General features: G+C 43.9%; 1 protein-coding gene across 6 annotated transcripts in view; it reads right to left on the bottom strand.

The window, feature by feature from the left end:
* Positions 1-8,262: 8,262 nt before the first annotated feature.
* Positions 8,263-23,325, bottom strand: part of LOC122542677 (BRD4-interacting chromatin-remodeling complex-associated protein-like) — a 133,174-nt gene continuing 118,111 nt past the window's right edge. For all 6 annotated transcript variants that reach the window (XM_087984018.1, XM_087984019.1, XM_087984020.1 and 3 more), the window contains 6 exons: positions 22,546-22,674; positions 21,331-21,392; positions 18,952-19,100; positions 15,415-15,509; positions 12,522-12,624; positions 8,263-9,889 (listed from right to left, as the gene is read on the bottom strand). In XM_087984018.1, the coding sequence (XP_087840144.1) occupies positions 8,730-9,889; positions 12,522-12,624; positions 15,415-15,509; positions 18,952-19,100; positions 21,331-21,392; positions 22,546-22,674 (1,698 nt within the window). In that variant the 3' untranslated portion in view covers positions 8,263-8,729. The remainder of the gene's footprint in view (positions 9,890-12,521; positions 12,625-15,414; positions 15,510-18,951; positions 19,101-21,330; positions 21,393-22,545; positions 22,675-23,325) is intronic.

The following is a 23,325-nucleotide window of genomic DNA, read 5'->3' as shown; positions in this document are numbered from 1 at the left end:
ATTAATTTAGGGTATCTGGTCAGCATGGACGCGTTGGACCGAACGGTCTGTTTCCATGCTGTATAACTCTATGACTGTAAGAACAAAGGAGGAAAATACAAACAAAATGGTACAATTCTGAGCAAGGACAGGATCGAAGGAACCTTGAGGTCTGTGCACAAAGTCTTTGACAGAGGCTGGACAAGAAAGCTGTTAAATAGGCATTAGAGATGGCTGACTTTTTGCAATAGAGGCAGAGGGTATAATCACAAGGAATTTTATAAATCACTAGGTTTAACGAAAGTTGGAGGAATTTTAGTCCACTTCTAGGCTCTGTACTTTAAGAAGGATAGCGAGGCGATAGAGATTTAAGAGAATGAGACCAGATCTGGGGGAATCCAATAAATGTGGGGAGATTAGAGATGAAGTTGTTCTCCTTAGACCACAGAAGGTGAAGGCAAGATTTAATAGCAGAGTTAAAATCATGGAGGGGTTTGATAGTAAGGAGAAACAGTTTCCTGTGGAAGGTCAGTTACCTGAGGGACATAGATCTGAAGCAATTGACCAAAAGAACCAAACGATGGGAAGACCATGCAATGATTTTTTACGATTTGGATGCTCTAGCTGAAAGGGCTGTGTAAAGTTATGATAACTTTCAAAAGGGAGTCAGATGAATGTTTGAACAGGAAGAAAATGTTTAACCATTATGGGAAAAGAGCAGGAAAATGATTCCCAAGAGCCAGTTCAGTCATGATGGGCTGAATGGACTGATTGCACATTACTGTAGAGTAAAAGGCTTTCAGAATCAGTGTAGTACCAGCAGAGGGCAACATCGGTCCACGTGTGACCCATGCAAGAATAACTTGTACAGTTCGGGAGATGATCAGCACCTTTAATCCAGAGAAACACCTCACAGGAGAACCACAGTTTGGGAATTTGGGAGGTGGGTAGGCGCTGTTTTAAAAGTAAGGTTTTACTGGATAATTTAACATGAGAAAAACACACAAGATTAGTGACAAAGTATGGGGGAGTTGCCCTATAGAGGGAAGAGTTCCAGACGCTGCACAGATACAATATGAAGACCAGTTAGTGCCTCAATCTCTTCCAATTCCAAACATAAATCTGAGGAATCCAATCAGAAGAAATCTCTTCAGCGAGAGGGGCAGTAAGACTGGAGCCTGCTCTCACAGGGAGTGGTTGGAACAATTGCTAAAGTTGCAGTTAAAGAGAAGCCAGAGAAGCACACGAGGGGAAAAAAGGCTTACTGTGATAAATTTTAAATGAGAAAACCCTATGGCATAAACACTAGGACAAACTGGCGTCTTCCTGTGCTGTCAATCCTGTGTAATCCGAAGAGAGTTTGTAAACATCACGGGAACAAAAACTGGATGAGACAAAGTCAGAAGTTACACGACACCAGGTTATAGTCCAACAGATTTATTTGAAATCACAAGCTATCAAAGTGCTAGTCCTAATCGGATGAAGTCCTGAAAGCTTGTTATTTCAAATGTTGGTGTTGTGGGACTTCCAACCTTGTCCAACACCGGCAGCTCCACATTGTGTGTGTGTGTGTGGGGGGGGGGGGGGGGGGAGACAGAGAAATTTCTGTGCAAAAAAGGAGCCCAACTTTGTGCTTCTTTTAAGATTTTTGTTTATTACAAAACATTTTGTTTAATAAATAGCTTAATATAAATGTGTACAAAAATGTTCACTTGTTTTTAAGAGAAGGAGCTTGGGTTTGTACAGCGAAGGGAGACATCAAAAGTCACAGTACTTTCAATCACCATCCTTCATTATTGACAGAACATTGACAGTTACTTTATTTTTGAATGATTCGCAGGTTAAGGCCCCCTGGAACATAACTGCTGAAAATATCCTCTCCAAAAACAAACCTTCTTTTAAACAGAATAACAAATCGATGAGACCTCTCTTCAATATTATATATACAATCATCTTGGTCTGCAGGTGAAAAAAGCATAGGCAGGATGTGATGGCTTCACATCCCCATCTCTTCTTCCTACCCCCCCGCCACCCAACCCCCTCCAAACTCAGGGAACACTGCGAGGGCAATACACTGTTTTCTGTGACCTCCCCCCTGCAGGAATGTTAGGGTGCGAGACACAGTTAGAAAGGCGAGGTTTTTGTGGTGTGGTGCGGTGTGTTGGGGGTGGGGGAAGAGGTGGGGGAGCTCGAGAGATTTTCAGTATTTTTTTGTTTCAAGGTAGAATTAATATCAGCTGAAAAGAGACAGTATCCCTTTAAACACCTGGATTCGTGTGTATTCGCTGAATCTGCCGACTCAGAGTGTTCTAGTTAGTAGTACACAGGCGAATCGAGAGCATTGAAGTGGTTGCTCACCCCAATAACAAAATACACGCACTCGGAATTAATGTTGATTTCTAACAGGCAACTATCACCCCAAACTTTTGCCTGAATTACAATCATAGTGGCACTAACATGGAATGGCACAATATACTCTGAATCTCACTAACATCCAACACCTCCACTGGGAAAACAGAGGCTTCTGGTTAAATACAGAGGCAGCTGTTCTTCGGGCACTGAGGAATGACTGCATCCTGATCAAAGTTCCTGCGGACACAGCATGAAACTCAATCGTCGCTTCTCCTTTCATACACCCGCGGCATCTCTGCAGAGAAGCCACAACAGGCATCCACCAGCCACAAATGAACAGTAAAGGGGGTCAATAAAATCAAACTGCAACAAAACTAATAACAGCTTCAGTAGTCTGACAAGGCAAGTTTTGGATTGAAATTAGGAATTCCTCAGTCTAGAAAGAGTTCCTGACAAGAAGTGGTTCTGAGGGGGAGAAGTCAAACCAAACTTGAAACTAGAATGGGATAGGGCTTCAATGGGTGGCACACATTTAGGAAGGACTATTGACTATCTTTGTTGGAAAGAGAGAAGCAACATTGGAGATGATTATTTCTGCTACTGCTTTCCAGAACAGGATTTTCAATCAAAAGTGGCTTATGTTTGAATTAAGGAGACAACTTGAGTGATCACTGGAGAGAGCAAACCCTGGACTGTCCAGTCAATGCCAGATGTGAACGTGCTCCATTCCTGAGTCTGTTTGAAGTCGGAACACGATGCAGGACAGTATAAAGCAGCTGTTCATAAGTACAGAAAATGTTCACAGGTTGGATATTTAAAATTACATCCTTGTATGGGATCACACTCCAAAGTTGGACGTTAATAAATGGGGGACCCCTTGTACTTCAACGATAAAAGATACAATTCAGCAAAGCTCTCAGGTCATTCAAATGGGAGCTCCGCACACAGGGAGGCTAACCATGTGCTTTCAAACTGCTGCATGCAACTGCTACACTCATCTAATCGTTAAAACAAAAGCAATGTTGCCATTTTCAATTTCTCCACAAAACATAATTAAATTAAAGAGGTCACTGGATATCTCTCCAAGCCGCTACCATAAGTTTCTTCAGATGAAAATAATTCCCACTACACGGTCCCCAACAAACACTCCCACAACAGGGATAGCAAAGGGCTAGATACAGCGTAAAGCTCTCCCAATACTGTTCCCATTAAATACTCCTAGGACAGGGACAGCAAGGGGTTACATACAGAATAAAGCTCCCTCCAGACTGTCCCCATCAAACACTCCCAGGACAGGGACAGCAAGGGGTTACATACAGAGTAAAGCTCCCTCTGCACTGTCCCCATTAAATACTCCCAGAACAGGGAAGGGTTAAGTACAGAATTACTCTGCAGCATCCCAACCAAACTAATTAAGGCAACAACAAACTCAAGTTTTAAAAATGACAATTAATGAACTCTGATAATAATTGGCACATTATTTTTCACAAATGGCACACAATGTGGAAGAGTGTAAATTCATGAAGATATGAATGAAAAGGGAGGGAGGGGTGAGAGGTGAACTGATTGGATGGAGGTGAAGGGGGTTTAGGAAACTTAAGGCTAACAGGAAAATGGAGGGAAAGAAACATTGAAGGGAAGGAAAGAAAATTATTTTTTAAAAAATTTAAAACTAGAAAAGGTGCAGCATTCAGTCCACATTTTCAGACAGATTGGGCCTTAAGGTGGAAAACATTCTACATCTCATTGTAAATCTGCCAAAGTATTTACTAACAAATCCAACTCCAAAGGGGCCACATAAAGTCCAATTAAGGACCAGGATTTAACAGGAGAGAAGAGATTAGAGTTTACAGGCTGTCAAAGAGGATGGCAGGGAGGGTGGTGGGTGTTGTGGCACTGGTGAAGATTTGCAACTGTAATCCTAACTGATAAGAAAGTTAGAAAACAGCAACTGCACTATTTCTCCATCAACCTGCGCCCAGCCGTCATGTTAAATACCCTCAGAGTAGGGGATGCTTGTACCTTTAGCAGATATCAGTAAATAAAATGTTGAAGGCGATCCTGCAGTGCATGATTCTGAATCACTTATGTAACACATCCTTCCCCTCTCCTGCTAAAAGGCAGTTTTGCCCCTCTCCCCTAACCTATCCCAAGCCCCACTGAAATTAGCTAACTCCATCCTGATTGACATTAACCCTTACAGCCTCAATCCTTAGGCAAAAACAAATGATAATTGAGATTATATTATATAAATCTTGTGTTTCATTGGCACAGACTTTAAATTTAAAAAAAAGGTGCAAGTCCTGCAGGATCCCAGCTCCTATCTTCTCCTAATGATAGGAGAGGTGAACCTGGGCACCAAACAAGGTCAGAACCAGGTTCACGTGAAGCATTCTGCAGTCAAATAGCTTGTTGACACTTGCTGTCCAACTTTTGCAAAAAGACCATTCCAACACAGAGCAACAAAAAAGGATACCATCGCTGTTTAAAAAAAAGCTCCGGGTTCCATAATGAGGTTTATAGATAATGCTGTCATTTCATTAACACTGGAAATTGGGTCTGTTTGAAATCACAGACACTTAAAGCTGCCAAAATAAAAGGCAAAATTTTGTATTGTTCTAACAGAAAAATGGAACATAATTTGGAGATTAAAAACAAAGTGCTGGAGAGACACACTATTTTTTCCAGCACCCTTTTTATTTCAGATTTCCAGCATCCACAATATTTTGCTTTTACATAATTTGGAGAGTTTACTTGAGGGGGAGAAAAAAGGGATAAAGACTGAAGACGTGGACACAGAGTTGGCGCCGATCAGAATAATGAAACCATGCCCAAAAGTGTGAAGAAAATTAACATTCACAACGGTTCTTTCAAGAAATGAGTTTTCACAGTGGGGACCTCCAATCATTCAGTATTGGAACACTTGTCCCTGCCCACCCCCTCAACGTGAAAATGGTTTCAAAGAGAATACTGAAAGCCTAATAGCCAAATCATACATTTACAATTATCCTAACTGGACTCCAGCGCCTACTCCCAGGCAGGGTCTTCTTTTAAACTAATAGTTCATCTGAAATAAGCCTTTAAATAATCATCAACACTCAAAATTCTTCACATCAATTTCTTTTTGTTTTAAAGTAAAGCATGATGTATGCTGACCATCTGTGGAGCTGGTGGCAAATTAATATTGTATTCGAGCAGCTAACCAGGCTACCCCCAGTTCAACAGTTTATGTCCTTATATCAGGATATATTTAACAAAAAAAATTCTAAATCTACACAGGGGTACTTCCCAGTGTGTTTTGGATGGGGGTGGGGGATGTGGTGTGTTGTCATGTAAGGGGGGAGAGGGAGAAACGCAAAAGTATAGAACACACACACACACACACACACACACACACACACACACAGACAATTCTGCAAGAGAAGCAACCACCTAGCCCCTACTGAAATTTACATCACAATGTCTCATTAAGTTTGCCCAAACTCCTTTGAAAACATTCGAGAATTGAGGGATTTGCTAATCTCTTAAATCAACAGAATCTTAAATTAATTTACTGATCATAACAGCTGTGTAAGTGGTGGAGTACAAGAAATTCCAGTGTTTCAACCTGTAAAGCAAATGTCTGCTCCAAATGGGGACATCCAACCAACAGGTGAAATGTCACAAAGATGTGGTTGACCACTGGGACCTGTAGGATATCAGAGGGCCAGAAGATGTCAAGTTAGCTTGCACAGTCTGACAAGACAGACTGGGGCCTCTGATGACAATTTTTTAATTAAAGTACCTCATATCATACTGGTGAACGGGCAGGGTCCAACTCTGCCGCTGGCTGTTATAATCTCTCATGGAGAGGCAGAGTGTTTAATTCTGTTGCCCCAGCAATACTTGTTAAAGCAACAGGTAGCAGAATCCTGCATGTTTACACAAGTACTGCTGTACTCACACAAGAACAATCATGACATCGAGATAACTTTCCTTTGTCAATTACCCTACTGGAGGCAACATCTGGGAACAACGTTTACTCCTTGTGTCTCTCTACGCCATGCAATTCTCAAGGGAAATTAAAGATGGACAGCAAACCCCAGCACTGACAACAAAACCCACAACCCCAGAATGAATAATAAAAAAAACAAGATTTTCTTCTCAGATGAAAATGTAACTCAGAACCTGCAGAAAGATCAACATCTCTCCTGAAACAGCCAATGCCATGGTCTTGTTAAAATTACTTCCCCCACCCCATACAGGACCCTGCCCCAACTTACTTCAGAAATCAAAATAAAAACAGGGATACTCCCTCCTGTACCTTGGAGTTGACCTTATTTACTGTTGCACAACAATTGAAGACATCAAAACACATTCAATTGGGAACTAGCAGAAGCCCAGCTCCTGGAATTCCCCCACCCCCTAGTCTGGCTGTATCCCTGAAGCTGACACAGTTTGACGTTAAGTTGACCAATCTCAATTCTGAAAGCAAATAAACCCACACGCTGCCCAGTTCTAATTAATTTGTGATAAACAGCAATTAACAGAATTCATATTATAAATATATCAGAAAAATGTTTCAATTAACTTGCACCTGACATCCTACATTTCCCTTCCCAACTCTAATCCAGTCTTCCCCCTTCTGCCAGAGGTTATGCGCGTTGGCAGAATTTGCACCCTCCCCAGCAGAAACACATGGCCCTTCTTGAGTGTATCAATTGTTATTGAATAAAGCTTCCTCTGCGTGTGAGACACTGGGATACATCTGCACTTGCTCCAAATCAGTGATAACTCCAAAATCTTCACGCAACCTGATATCACTTCAGTTTTCGAAACAAAACAGGAGAGTTTTAAAATTGGCCCCCCACCTACCCTAGCACTGTCCTGGAGTCTCTAGAAATTGTAGGTTTATCTGCAGCACGCTGACGGGAATAACCCAGGAGGGAAATTAATACAACAACAAAAACCCAGACATTTCAACAGGCCATGAGAAGTTCCAGAAAAGGTGGTGAACTTGGAAAGACTGATCAACAGGAGGACTGTCAGGCGTGAAACTGAGATGATGGACATGTCAGGAAGCCAAATGGAGTGGATCAGGGAGGAGAAACTGAGCTGTCCCAATAAAATCTCAGGGACACGCCCATGTGTGTGACACTAGGTAACCCTGGGTGATGTAACAAGACAATCTCTTAAAGCAGAGGGTTTGAGAGAGATGGGGGAATTCTGAAAACAGAGTCCTTTACCTTCATTCAAACTTGTGCAGCCACACAGTGACTGAACAGTCCCTCTACAGGCCACGGACTAGTCAGTTCACTTAAGTCATGTGCCCAGAACAGCCAGGCAAAACCATAAATACACAGGGGCCACACACTCAAACACTCTGGAAAAGTCATGGGTAGGTTGGTCCTGCACTATTCAGTGACCAACTGCAATACCAAAGGGGGTTTCACCAAACCATCCTACTGCCAAGGCCTGTAGTTATTTCAGTGGCTGAGGGGAGGAAGGGGGCATTTACGAAGGAGTTGAGAACTTAGGCAAGGCTGGCACTGAAGGGAATGATGCTACATATAAATGAGAGATTACAGCTCAGACTGTGTAGAGAGGGGACATGGGATCTTGGATTGTGGCTCAAATATGGTTGCAGTATGTATCAATGCTACATAGGTCCCCTCCCGCTATTCACAGAGATCAGCGTGTTAACACAGCTTTGACCATCAGCTGATAACAAGGGCCAACATGACATTTGGCGGCAAGGAGAAAACCAGAAAGCCACATCCCAAGTCTACCTCCCAGGGTGGAGACAGGAGAAAATACAAGGTCCCATAGGAAGGAGGAGAAACCATTTCACACAAGTACTGGCACTTTTGACTCCATTACGTGTTGATGAATGTTCCCACAATCAGAACGATTGTGCACACTCCAAGGAAGACTGAGAAAACCATATGTATGTGGATTTGTTTTTTTTTGGTTAAGGTACATTGGTCAATCATCTAGTTAGCCTTTGAATTTATCATCACAAACCAACTCTTATGAATCACACCTTTAGGTTGCTGCACCCTTGAACTCTGAACTCAAGCAAGGACACAGGGCCCCCAAAAGGCAAACTGTGTTGTGCCTTCTCCCGGCCTCTGGCCCTTCCAAGCAACCTGCTAAACAATAAACAGGTACAAGCTCTGTGAGAGTCGGCAATCTCTTCACAGGTTACACTGGACGGTTATCACTGCATCTTTAACTAATGTTAAAAGCCTCAAGAATGCATTGAGAAAGATCTTTTTTTGTTTTGGATGCAATGCTTACAAAATACCACAACGGTAGGTTCACATAAAGGGATACTCTCTCTTTAATGAGCTGTGTTGTGGTTCCACAGCACAGACATCGTACCAATGTTGGGAAAAATACGAGTTGAACAGACTGAGTCATCTAGTGTAAGTTCTAGCTCCAAGGCCTCCGTTGTGATTGGGTGCAAGATAGCTGTCTGAGTGGGGAGTGGGGGAAAAGGGCGAAGAGTTCATTTCTGAGGAATTGTATGGAGACGACACTGGGTTTTGAGTGACTGACACGGACTGCGGTTGCCTCAAGTTCAGGATACTGTCAATAGCACTCTGCAAATGCTCATTGAGCGTGTCATCCTGAGGGCTGTCACTGGAGAAACTGGCATTGTCCATGTCGAACGACTCGGACTTACTCCGCTTGGCAGGTGGGAGTGCCAGTTCCCAGGGCCCGTCCGGAGGGTCTGCTTTGATGATTAACTCGTCCTCAACGTCCGACAGTTCCTTCATGAGTCCCCCAGTGCCATCCTCGGCTCTTCCTCCAGGAGGCTCCTCCGATTTGGGAGGCAGGTGGTGTGTATGTGTTCGAGCCTTCCTACTGAGACTCGAGACCACTGCGCTCTCCTCAGGTCTGCCTCTTGCAGTTCTCACCTTTGGACTCTCTGCAGATTTGCAAGTGGCTATGACACTTTTGGAAGATTCCTCACACTTGGACACAGTTTCTCTCCTGCTGTCCTCCCTAACAGTCCCACCCTGAGATGGGGTCCCAGCAGTTCGATCAGCTGATAGTGACTGCACGTTCTCCCGATACGTCTTGCGCGGTGGCAGCTTACAATAGTTGGCACTGCGAGGTGGCTTGTTCTCAGCTGGGGGTGGCGTCGCGTGTTCGAGAGTCCCGTTCATCTGGCTGACACTGGTTGCCACCAAACATTCGGTGCTTTTGATGACTGAGCTTGTGCTGACAGACTGATGGACGGGGTCAAGGGCAGTGTTGTGAACCACCTTACTGAGCCCTGCCTCCTGCTTGATCTTAAGCTTCAGGCCGATCCTGCTTCGAGCCTCGTACGTCTTCATCGGAGGTGGCCGACTTCGGGTGTGAAGAGTCTCGTCGTCACCGTCCTTGGCCCACGAGACGGAAGGCGAGGCTCCAGAGTGCTTGATGACCAACTTTGTCGGGTGGATCTGTGTGGCTGTTTGAGTAGCGGGAGCCCGAGGGGTTTCCAGTGAAGCAGCTGAAGTGTTACAGGAGGGGGATGGAGAAGAGGTAGCCAGGCTATGGGATCTGGAGGAAGATGCCACATATTCATCTACAGTGGGACAAGAAAATACAAGAAATTAAATTTGAACGCTTTTACACACACTTCCCCGCTATCATTCCCCTTCCTCTTCAGCAATACCAACTTAAATTTCTCATTCTTGTTTTCAAATCCCTTGGTTGTGTCATAGAATCAAACACTATGGCAAAGCATACATTACTATCCATTGGGTCTGTGCTGCCAAATATATATTATAGTCGAAAGTGTGTTGCTGGAAAAGCACAGCAGGTCAGGCAGCATCCGAGGAGCAACAGAATCGACATTTTGGGCTGGAGCCCTTCATCCCGATTCCTGATGAAGGGCTTATGCCCGAAACGTCGATTCTCCTGTTCCCTGGATGCTGCCTGACCTGCTGCGCTTTTCCAGCAACACATTTTCAGTTCCCACCTCAAGACCCTCACCACCTATTGGGCGAAATTGTTTTTCTTTAAATCCCCTCTAAACCTTCTGTCTTTTACATGAAAATGATATGCCCATGTCATTCACCCCATCATCCCTCCCTCCAAGTAATCTCTAATCCCATACCTGTGGAGATATCTACACTCCTGTAATTTTTGGCATGTGGCTCAGTGGTTAGCAATGCAGCCTCCCAGTGCCAGGGACCTGGGTTTGATTCCAGCCTCAGGCGACTGTCTGTGTGGAGTTTGCACATTCTCCCCGTGTCTGCGTGGGTTTCCTCCAGGTGCTCCGGTTTCCTCCCACAGTCCAAAGATGTACAGGTTAGGTGAACTGGCTATGCTAAATTGCCCATTGTGTTCAGGGATGTGTTAGTTAGGGGTAAAAGTAGAGTAATAGGATAAGGGAATGGATTGGGTGGGATACTCTTCGGAGGGCTGGCGTTGAATTGTTGGGCCGAAGGGCCTGTTTCCACACTGTAGGAATTTTATGATCAAGTGACCAGCATCAGCCACTGGGCCTGAAGTTATCTGTAGCACCAAGGTCTGAAATTTTCATCTGAAATGTCAATGTGTCTCTCCCTTTTAACACGCAACTTAAAATCTTTCTATTTTAACCTTTTGGCCAATTGACCCAATACCTTCTCATGTGACTGTCAAACATTGTCTGATAAGCAGATCTGTGAAATACCTTATAATGTTTTACGATGATAAAGATGCTATAAAAATGAAGGCAGCTTACCTACACTAGCTATACAGATGCTGACACAACTGTTGTGTATTTCAATCTCACTAAGTAATCAGAGAAGCAGAATCATTTTTCATTTTGGTCTGACAACTGCAATTTATTTTGTGCTTTGTTCAACGTTTCAGTCCTTTGGTGAACTTTATGTTCAGCATTTCAGACATTCCAAATAATTTTGTGATAATGGTCAAAATAATTTGACAGACAGATGAAGGAAATTTTCTCTTCAAAAGCAAACAACAGAAATCCCACTGAGCTGAGATAGTTTGTAAATTGCTGCCTGAGGTGTAGTGGGAGAATTCAATACTACAGGGGGAGGTGATGGCCTCATAGTATTATCACTAGCCTATTAATCCAGAGACCCCAGGAATGTTCTGGGGACTCAGGTTTGAATCCTGCTGCAGCAGATGGTGGAATTTGAATTCAATAAAAATCTGGAATTAAGAGTCTAATGATGACCAGGAGTCCATTGTCGATTGTTGTAAAAACCCATTTGGGTCACTAGTATCCTTCAGGGAAGGAAACTGCCATCCTTACCTGGTCTGGCCTACACGTGACTCCAGACCCACAGCAATAAATGCTGGCCTAGCCAGCAATGTCCTCATCCCATGAATGAATATAAAAATAACTAACTTTCAAAAGGGAGTTGTATATACCTTCAAAGAGTTAGCACAGTTACGATGGGCTAAATGAGCTCTTAGTGCTGTAATCCTACATGGGATGAAATTAATGAAGATGACGGGCATTTTACCCACTGGCTGGAGAGCTCCAAGACACCACTTTTGGTGAAATCCTGTTGCATTCAATCCTACTCATGCACTGGACATTAGAGGGCCTTTTATCTTGGAGTGAAAACTCCAAACACTCAGAATGTCTGGTGGATCTGAAGTCGGTGGCTCTATTCTTTGGCAGCACCATTGGGAAAGCTGCTTCTGCAAATACAGTGTCGAAAAATGTGGTGTTGGAAAAGCACAGCCGGTCAGGCAGCATCCGAGGAGCAGGAGAGTAATTGTTTCAAGCATCAGCTCTTCACGAGGAAGACCTAATAAGAGCTTTCTGATGAAGAGCTTATGCTCGAAATGTCAATTCTCCTGTTCCTCAGATACTGCCTGACCTGCTGTGCGTTTCCAGCACCACACACTCAACTCTGATCTCCAGCATCTGCAGTTCCTCACTTCCTCCCAGAATGATTGTAAAGAGTATCAAAAGTGGAGAAGGTTTTCCTCCTTCTGCGGCCCATTTTTTCCATCTTTATCCATGTTTAGAACCAAGTGGAATGGTCCCAATCTCTACATCACCGCAACGTCTCCTGCATGCACCATGTCACTGACTGCAAGATAATCAGCAACTGGCTTCAATACAATTGAGCAGGATCTTTGCCAATGGACCAGCTCAGACTGGGAAGGTTTCTGACTGATTACCAGTCCTCAACTGATCCGGTATCTGAAAAGGAGAGAGTTGTGTCCTCAATAAACAGTCTTACCAGGTTTCTCTTTTGCCAGCTGCTTGTCGGTGGTTAGGGAGGTTTTCTCTTCCTGGATAAACATCCTGTCAATCATCACCATCTCAGCTGATGGACTCAATCTCTGAAAATTAAAGAAAAGAATTTCATTGCTGATTGCAAACCATTACCCACTGAAGAATCAGAGTGGAGTATAATGTATATACTGAAACACACACTCCAGGGCAATGATTTTCAGTTGAATCTTGCCTCAGTTTTGTCCACTGTTGCCATGTGAGAAACTAACAGAAAGCTATGATTATTGTTTCCTAGCCAATTCCAGTACAATGCAGAGAGAGTACTACACTGCTCACTCCAGTCACAGGCTGCTTCAGGTGCTCTGTCTCCCTCTAATACAAATACTCTATTGCCCAAAGAGGAGAAACAAGCTGATGGAAAGGAGATGAAGAGCAGGAGGAGCAACAGACATGCAAAAGAGGGGGAAAGAAAACCTCCTCCCGAAACAAAGGCATTTAAATACAACACACTGATCTGAAAACCACCAGTTAGAGTGGCCTCGTCAGAAGACTAAGTGTTAGTTGCTACAGTTGCCATACCATAGAATCCCTTAAGTGTGGAAACAGGCCATTTGGCCAAACAAGTCCAAACCAACCTGCCGAAGAGTTTCCCACCCAGGCCCGTATCCTACTACCCTATAACCCTACATTTCCCATGACTAATGCACCTGACCTACACTTCCCTGAGCACTATGGCAAATTTAGCATGGCCAATTCACCTAACCTGCACATCTTTGGTCTGTGGGAGGAAACCCATGCAGACAAGGGGGTGGGGGGGATGGGGGTGGGGTGGGGGGCATGTGCAAACTCCATATAGACAGTTGCCTGAGGGTAGAATCGAACCTGGGTACCTGGTGCTGTGATGCAGCAGTGCTGACCACTGAGCCACCGTGCTGCCCATCCAATTACCTGGAAAAATAAGCCTTAAGGATAAACCAGAGCAATGACTGCAAAGCCAGTCCGCCTTCAGACTCTGGGGAACCCATTTCAGTGGCAGGAGACTTTCACATACTTGGCACTCAGAGGTTGAGAACCGTTCAACTGGAGCGTCGCTGAACTTAAAATGGCTGAAGCAAGATCCTCCTTTTATCACTCAGGTTTGACTGTTTTTTCCCTGACAAGTTTTCCCAGGGCAGGGGAGGAGCATAATCATCTGCTATACCAATCAATTCCCTAATTTTACACAATACCGCAGTGCGGTTGCACAGTCTCTGATCCCCGTCTGTTTTATCTTTTTGTTAAAAAAAAAGCAGTGTTATTCGGTTTCCAATTGATTGATCACTGCTGTGTGTGTGGTAACTTTCTTATAACAACCAGACTGACTCACATCTTCTTACGTCATGGGGTGACCCCTCCTGCTTAATTTAAACCAGCAACACAAACATTTTATCCCGTGCAGTAATCTGTGAAAATTCAAGAGGCCAAGAACTATTAAGTAAAAATTAACAACTTTATTTCTTAAAGCATAACAGAGAATAATTAACTAACTCCTTCCTCTAACCTATCTTTTACTTTCCCTTCTATAATACTAGTCCGATAAAACCCCTGATTAAGTTTACCAAATTTCAAACTTCAAAACCAGCCAGCTGTTAAATCTTCTCTTTATATCTTTTTCTATTTTCTTTTCTTTTTCTTAGGGATTTCTGTTTGACAAGTCACTGATTGATAAAGCTACCTTTAAGACAGCTATTTTTCAGGCAGTCTGTACATGCAGGTGGCTTGGCAGTTCTTTCCCAACTGTTCAATTTTTCCCGGTCTTATACCTCCAAAACGTCAGATCATGTCATTAACTTTTAATACTGTCAATATACTCAATTCAGGCTTGATGGAGTTTGGTATTTTTCGGGGTTTAATTTAAACTGATTGGCCTAATTTGAATTTGTCTTTTTTTTTGTCTCCAGGCAACCAGCTACACTAGCTGCTGGACCAAAAGGTTGCATTATATGTGAAAAGATTTGTAGCTCGGGTACTCGTTGTTGTGGTTCTGTTTGCCGAGCTGGGAATTTGTGTTGCAGACGTTTCGTCCCCTGTCTAGGTGACATCCTCAGTGCTTGGGAGCCTCCTGTGAAGCGCTTCTGTGATCTTTCCTCCGGCTGGAACTGACAACCGGAAGCGGCAGGTTCAAACCACTACAAATGCCGGAGGAAAGATCACAGAAGCGCTTCACAGGAGGCTCCCAAGCACTGAGGATGTCACCTAGACAGGGGACGAAACGTCTGCAACACAAATTCCCAGCTCGGCGAACAGAACCACAACAGGTTGCATTATATCTTGTTCAGAACAATTGATGCTGTCAGGTAGTTCTGCTAGCTTTTCACTCCCTTAAAGGTACAGTACACCCACATCTTCATAATAATCTCCTCCCTGGCTGCTCTTTGAACACCAGGAACAAACACGCCCATTCCTCGTCAGTGGTCTGGGCCCTATTCAGCCAGCTAGAGTGAGACACTGGCTCAAAGCAGACAGGGTTCCTGCAGCTCCCCTGAGCCAGGATTCCTCAGCTGCAGTCTCAGATGGGATGTTACAATAACACACATACCTACTGCAAAACCCTTCCCACAATTCTCTGCCCTCTCAGTGAAAGCATCAATTCGGATGCTGATTGTGGGCAGATCCGCGCAGTTGCAACATCGAACCAGACTGACAGTGGCCCCAAAACCCACTTCACTCGTGTGTTACCCAGAGAGCGACATCAATTTAACTTGTCTCGCCTGAATATTAACTTAGTACCAAAAGCTTGAAAGATCCACACAAATGTTACATCCCATTCCCTCCCCCAACAAAGTACAGGAAATATCCAGGATTGTATGCCCCAGTTTCAGGGACGGTGTACAGAAAGCAAAAGCAGAAATGGTTACCCTGGCCTCCTCGAACAGCAGCATTCGGTATTTGCTCAGCATGGCCTGGGTACGTTTTAATAACTGCGTCGATACAGCCTCAAATTCTTCATCCACTGAAACAGAGGAACATTTAGTGCTACAGATTTCAATTATTAAATATATATTCTTAAAACAACTGGCGTGGGAAGGGAGATTAGATCTAGATATGTAAAGTCTTAACGAATGTAAGAATACGCTCTGACATCCCAGCAGAGTATAGTTGGTTTCTGTACAATTAATTCTTGTTCAAGGTTTTAATGAAGAGGAGGGTGAGGCATGTGGCCATCATAATTAAGCACAATATATGGAACTTGCTGGAAATGGGCAGTGTGTTGCCAACATCTGTGAAGAGAAACAATGGAAGTGGCTGTTCTGAATGGGCCACTTAAAAGGAGGCCATTCAGCCCATTACAAATCCATGATTTCTCTTTGATAAGAGCTCTCCGATGAGTCCCATTACCTTCCTTTTCCTCCAAAGCCTTGCATTAGTTTTCTTCAAGTATTGCCCAACATCCCCTTCAGAAAGTTGGTTTTTGAATCATTTTCACCCCCCCACTTTCAGGCATCAAATTCCAAATCATAACTTGGTCCGTAAAAACATTTCACAGCTCTACCTGATTCTTTTGCAAAGTAGACAGGCAGGAGGCTGGAGGAACACAAAGCCAGGCAGCATCAGGTGGTGGAGAAGTTGGAGTTTCGGGTGTAACCCTTCTTCAGGACAGGGAATGGGTGTAGGGGGAGCTGCAGAGAAAGGCGGTGGCGGGGGGTAGGGTGGTGAAGTGGGGATAGGTGAAGACAGGTAGAGGGTATGACCTGGTTGGTCAATGGGAGGAATGAATCCGGTTAGTGGCAGGGAGGAGTGGAAGGGATGGGGAAAGGCTGGGAAGAGAGTCCGGGGATGGGGAGGGAGGTTATTTGAAATTTGAGAACTCAATGTTGAATGTAGGCTGCCCACGTGGAAGATGAGGTGTTGTTCTGCCAATTTGCGGTTTGGTTCGTTTGGAACTTTGGTTACTGACCCTCTGGTCACAGGAAAATCCCTTTAGTTACTGGAGCTTATTGATACTTTATTGAAAACATTAAGAGGATGTGCTATGTGGCACATTGTTAACTGGCCTCTTCTCTTCTAAACTCACTCTTCACCGTCCAGAGACTTTGTTTTTCTTTCAATCTAGCCACCTACAGGTTTGAGAAATTGGGGCAAAGCTGGGAGACTCCTTCTGCCCAATCAGTATTTCACTACCACCATGCAGTGATGGTGGTTTGTAACATCCACAAGGTGTACTACAAAAACTCAAATCTCCTTCATCAGCACCTTTCGCTACTATCTAGAAGGACGAGGGCAGCAGGTACATGGAAACACTACCCCCTTGCATGTTCTCCTCTAAACTATCCATAATCTGGATTTGGAACTATAAAACGGTTCCTTCATTGCTGGAATTCTCCCTCAACAGCAGATGTGGGTCTACCTATACTACACGGACAACTGCAAGGGGAATTCGGAATGGGCAATAAATGCTGGCCCAGCCAGTGACGCCCACATCCTACGAATGGGGAAAAATATCGCACCTTGAACTCGACCTCACACTTTTAAAAACAACTTCTATTTATTAGTTTGTAACTTATACCCCAAAAGAACTGCTAATGTATTTATAAAAGGCTATTCAACTATAGTCACCACCCAGTATCGCTACCAGTCTCAGAATAAATACAGCCCACAGCAGTGCATCCCAGCTAACAGTTACATCAGACAAGTCAGATCCCAGAACAAAACCTGGGTTTAATAGATCATACATTTAATTTTTGCAGTTGATTAGACTAGATTCCCTACAGTGAGGAAACAGGCCCTTCAGCCCAACAAGTCCGTGGGCGGCACGGTGGCTAGCACTGCTGCCTCACAGCGCCAGAGACCCGGGTTCAATTCCCGCTTCAGGCGACTGACTCTGTGGAGTTTGCACGTTCTCCCTGTGTCTGCATGGGTTTCCTCCGGGTGCTCCGGTTTCCTCCCACAGTCCAAAGATGTGCGGGTCAGGTGAATTGGCCATGCTAAATTGCCTGTAGTGTTAGGTAAGGGGTAAATGTAGGGGTATGGGTGGTTTGCGCTTCGGCGGGTCGGTGTGGACTTGTTGGGCCGAAGGGCCTGTTTCCACACTGTAATGTAATAATGTAAAGTCCACACCAACCCTCTGACTAATGCACCTAACAACTATGGACAATTTAGCATGGCCAATTCACCTGACCTGCACATCTTTGGAATGTGGGAGGAAACCAGAGTACTTGGAGGAAACCCATGCAGACACGGGGAGAATGTGCAAACTCCACACAGTCACCCAAGGCTGGAATCGAACCTGGGACCCTGGCACTGTGAGGCAGCAGAGCTAACCACTGAGCCACCATGTTAGTTGGGTAACATGGTGATTTGTAACTGAAACATTCACGTGCTGCAGATGTTCTTCAACAACTGGATGTAACTTTACCACACACAAGAAATAAACAAATATATTTACTGCAAAAAAATCTATTAACATATCTGAACAGAAATACCTTAAACACATCTAAATAAGGTTTAAACCTGTTTCTCAATATATTCACGATGGAAATTCAATCCCACAGAAATGTCACTCCTACCTCAGTTTTTAAAATCTTTACTTAACTGACTTTTTCCAGTTTCTTTTACTTTAATTGTTGAGGGAATATTACAATTCTTTTCAGAGATGGCTTGCACAATCCTTTCACAATTCTGATGGCCTAAAATTTCTCAGTTACAGCAACATTTTTTACCCAAACTCTCCTGGTTTGGAAGCTCAACAAACTAGAAACCCATTCTGCTGAGGTGACTGGTTCCCTGAACTAACTTGACTCTCTTGATGGGAGAAACGTTTTTACACTCTGAACTGAATTCTGGGCTTTTCTGAAAAAAACTTTGAACTCTGTTCAGAAGTCAAAACTAAAGCAACTGCCTTAGTGTTATTACTCTGCTCATCATAAACTCAACAGTATATACATTTCATTTATTAACACTTAAGGGTTCTGCCAGACATTGTTCTGCAGTCACATGGTTTATTGGAACTGACGAATTTCACTGTTCCAAACTGACCTTCTGAAATTTCTTAAAAAAAAACCTTACAGGTTTGACCCATATCTAGCTGCCTGTGTTTTGAAATCCAAACCTCAAACGAAAATATACATTACATTTATCACAACGTGTGGACTTCAGCCAAGAATACTCTAAAATTAGTTTCACTGTCCTGTCTACCTACTGGGATAGAGCAATCATTCCATTCAGGAACTGTGTGCAATGAGGAACTGTTTACACTCAAGATTCTGTAAATGTGTGCACTGGCGACTGAACAAGGCAATGTTGGGACATTCCATGGATTAGAATCGTGGACCTAAGGGAACAAGTGTACATACTAAATAGGTCACAGCACTGGGGAGCCACAGTGATGAGAGAGAGCAGTGCTGCAGAAGAGGGGTTTGGTATTGAGAGTCTGTCAGCAACTCTGTGGAGCTTACCTTTCCTGTGTTCTTCATCAGATGGTAATGTCCCCTGATAAAGGTGATATGGTAGTAGCCGGTGGACCATGTCCTCATATGATTGGAAACGTGACTTGTAGTCCGGTTGGAGCACTGCATTCCGATGCTTGTCAAGACTGTCCAATATCCTAAAGGTGGAACAGAGACACACTGCCTTAGAACAAGAGGAATGACTGCAACTACTTGAAGAATTGCCTCGGAAAACTACAGCCCACCAACCTAAGAGTCACTACTAAAAGGGTATTCGGGAGAAATGCCATTACCCAGAGAATGGTGAGAATGTAGAAGTCCCACATCTTCTCTCGAAGGCTTGTGAATCTGTGGCATTCACTAACCCATGGTCTGGTGGATGCTGGGTCATTGAGTAAATTTATGGAGACAGAAGATTTTTAATTAATAATGGATTGAAAGGTAGTCAGGAAAGTGAAGTTCAGGCTGAGATGAGATTAGCTATGATTGTTTTAAATGGTGGGAATGGGCTCACGGGTCTGAATTGCCTACTCCTGCTCCCAGCTCTTTGTGAATGGTGGAAGCAAATACCACAGACACATGAAGGGGAAGCTAGATAAATAAATTGAGGTGAAAAAACAAATAGATGGATGCACTGATTTGCAGGAGGCTTAATTAGAGCACGAGGACTACAGATGGACTGAAAGGACTATTTCTGAACTGTAAATTTCATGTATCTTAAACCATTGTGCAGCTGGTACAACTTGCAACAAATATTATGATTTGGAGACGCCAGTGTTGGACTGGGGTGTACAAAGTTAAAAATCACACAACTCCCGATTATAGTCCAACAGGTTTATTTGGAAGCATAAGCTTTTGGAGCACTGCTCCTTCATTAGGTGGTTGTGGAGTATAAGATTGTAAGACACAGAATTTATAGCATGAATTCTATGTCTTACGATCTTATAATCCACAACCACCTGATGAAAGAGCAGCGCTCTGGAAGCTAGCGCTTCCAAATAAACCTGTTGGACTATAACCTGGTGTTGTGTGATTTTTAACTTTAAACAAATATGATGGCCATTCAGCTCTTCAAGTTTATTTCCCTGCTCAGTTAGATGATAGCTGATCTGTGTCTTAATGCCATTTAAGTATCTTGGTTCTGTAACCCTTCATACCATTTCAGTTTTGAAATTTTCAATTGACTTTCAGCCTCAACAACATTTTGGGATGGTGGGGTTGGAGAATGTCCCAGATTTCCACTTTACTTTGTGTGAAGAAGTGCTTCCACACATCATTCATAAGCTGTAATTTTAAAGTTCAGTGCTCATGTTCTACACTGCAAAAAGGTTGTCTCTGCCTATCTAGCTGATCAGCTCTGTCAATTATTTTCACCCCCTCTCAATTAGAGAATCCTGAATCTTCTACATTCCAGGGAACACCAGCTTGGTTGTCTCATCTCTTTTACCACAGCACCAATGATGATGATCTGTGCTGCACCCTTTCTACGAGGTCAATCTCTGCTTTGAGAGGTGACATCTCGAAACAAACATGGTATTTTGAGGAGTACAAGTGATTTATAAAACCCTTCACATTTATATCGCGACTGTAACATAGGGAAGTGGAGAGCAGGAGGTTTTGGGGGAAAATCAAAAAGCATAGTGACTGGGGCACAGTGGTTACAGGCTAGACCAGTACTCCAGACTACAAAGCCTGGTAATAGGAGGTGTCATGGTGACTCAGTAGTTAACACTGCGGCCTCACACCGCCAGGGATCCAGGTTTGATTCCATCCTCATGTGACTGTCTGCATGGAGTTTGCACATTCTCCATGTGTTTACATCGGTTTTCTCCAGGTGCTCTGGTTCACTGCCACAGTCCAAAGATGTGGAGGTGAAGCACATTAACCATGGGAAATGCAGGGTTACAGGCATAGGGTAGGGGGGTATGTATTGGTGGGATGCTCTTGGGGATTGTGGGGATGGGGATGGGGGGGTTAGTGTGGACTAAATAGGTTGAGTGGCCTGCTTTCACACTGTAGGGATTCCATGATCCTATAATCCAGAGGCGCAATCCAATATTTCACAGTGACAGGTTCCATTTGGTGGAAATTAAATTTGATTCATGAACCTGGAATATAAAGCTAGTCTCAGTAATGATGACGATGACAAATATCATTGATTGCTGTCAAATTCTATCTGGTTCATCAATGCCCTTCAGAGAAGGAAATCTAAAGTTCCATTTGGTTGACTCTGACACAGTCTAGCAGTTCAAGAGAAATTAGCAATACCCAGAAATGCTGACCCTGTTTGTGATGACCATACCCCATGGAAGAATAAAGAGGGGACGGAGAGGGAATGGACGATTTCTGCAGATGAGCTACAATTCTTGGATTGGAGGAGTCACTTACACAGCTTCCTTTGTTGGTTTCAGGGACACTGGCACCTTCGATCCTCCCAATTTATTATCCATCTGTGAAATATATCAGGAGTAAGAAACACTTGAGTACAGATATATTTCCAATAATCACACCAAAGGAAAGCTGATGCGGGAAAAATGAGGGAGATCAACTGGAAATATTGGATGTCAATAGAAGCAGCAAATTCAGAAAGCATGAGCTGTTCATGTGTCCTCTGGAGGAACCAGTGACTTTGGACCCATCGGGTTCCAAAGCACTTCACGCTGCTGGAAGCTTTCCTTACCTCTTACCTGGGTCTGCTTTTTGAACACACTGATTAAAACTGCTTGCTGTAATTTGGTTAAAAATAATGTCATTCACCTTGCATCAAGTTGCTATCAGGACGGTAGGTATGAGATTGATTGAACTTGGTCACTTTGCAATACTCAGCTCCTCCAGATTGAAGCAGCCTGCCTGAGTGGCACCTTATCCACCACCTTCAATATCCACCACCCAACGCACAGTAGCAGCAGTGTGTACCATCTACAAGGTGCACTGCAGCGACTCCCCAAGGCTCCTCAGACAGCACCTTCCAAACGCACACCCACTGTCACTTAGAAGGGGAAATGAAGGAGATGTATGGGAACACCACCCCTTGCAGATTCCTCTCCAAGCTCCCCACACACAATGCTGGCTGACAACCACAGGTAGCCCCCCTGCAGTGTGCACAAATCGACTTGTGAACAGGTTTTGCTCCCGAATCAACTTGCATGGAAGTCAGTACACAATGTGGGGCAACGTGAAGCAGTCATTCGAAAGTGCAGGAAACACTCCGTATGTCGGGTTTGTGAAAGTATATCCTTAAATGGAGCTAGTGTTCATAAGCCAGATGTTAATAAATCAGGGATCTCCTGTTTATCACTTTCCTTCCATGGTCATTGGATCAGGATCTACATACTGACACCACAGAGATGCACTGGTTCAAAACAACAACTCACCTTCTCAAGGGCAATTAGGGACAACAACAAATGCTGGGTGAGCCACAGTAGACTACATCGCATGAAAGAAGCAAGAAGAGATATAGCCCATAATGTAAAAAGGGATGGCCTTTACCACAATCCTAGAAGGTCTTGCTATCTACTGCTGAAGAGAACAAGCATGGTCAGAAGCAATTGCCCATTCTGCTGGAAAGGCTAAGTCAGCTGTTTTTCTGATCCTCCTACGTACCTGATGTGCTGGGACAGAGGTCGCTGGCATTAACTGTGTTAGTCCTTTACCAAGAAGCTGGATTTGGATAGGTCCTTTGGTCAAGTTCATATTCAGACCAGAAATTGAACTGATTACTCCAGGTTTAGTCTGTGAAAAGCCAAGAACAATTAATCCATCAGTAGGTCAACAGTTTATAGGAACAGTCAGGGGAACATGGAGGGGGAGAGAGTGAGAAAGACAGACAGATAGAGAGAGGGTCATTCACCCCCTTGATTCTACTCCAGTATTTACTAGGATTGCAGCTGATCTAAACTGCGTTCCTGTCTATCCTGATAATGCTTCAACTCTTGCTTAATGAGAAACCATCTACCACTGCCTTAAAAATATTAAAAGACTCTGGAACTCTCTCGCTGAAGTTGTGGTGGAAGAAAAGACTCATGAACCTCAGAAAACATTTTGTCTCATCTCTGCTTTAAATGGGTAATGCTTGATTTTTAAATTTATTTTTGATCCCTAGTTCCAGATTCGCCCACAAGAGGAAACATCATTAGATTACTTACTTACAGTGTGGAAACAGGCCCTTCGGCCCAACAGGTCCACACCGACCCGCCGAAGCGCAACTCATCCAACCCATTCCCCTACATTTACCCCTTCACCTAACACTATGGGTAATTTAGCATGGCCAATCCACCTGATCTGCACATTTTTGGACTGTGGGAGGAAACCGGAGCACCCGGAGGAAACCCACGCAGACACGGGGAGAATGTGCAAACTCCACACAGTCACCTGAGGTGGGAA

Source organism: Chiloscyllium plagiosum, unplaced genomic scaffold (assembly GCF_037043375.1).
Source record: "Chiloscyllium plagiosum isolate Xiang-an unplaced genomic scaffold, Cpla_swu_hap1 HiC_scaffold_47, whole genome shotgun sequence".
Taxonomy (NCBI): Eukaryota; Metazoa; Chordata; class Chondrichthyes; order Orectolobiformes; family Hemiscylliidae; genus Chiloscyllium; species Chiloscyllium plagiosum.
This window is presented reverse-complemented; position numbering and strand designations above follow the sequence as displayed.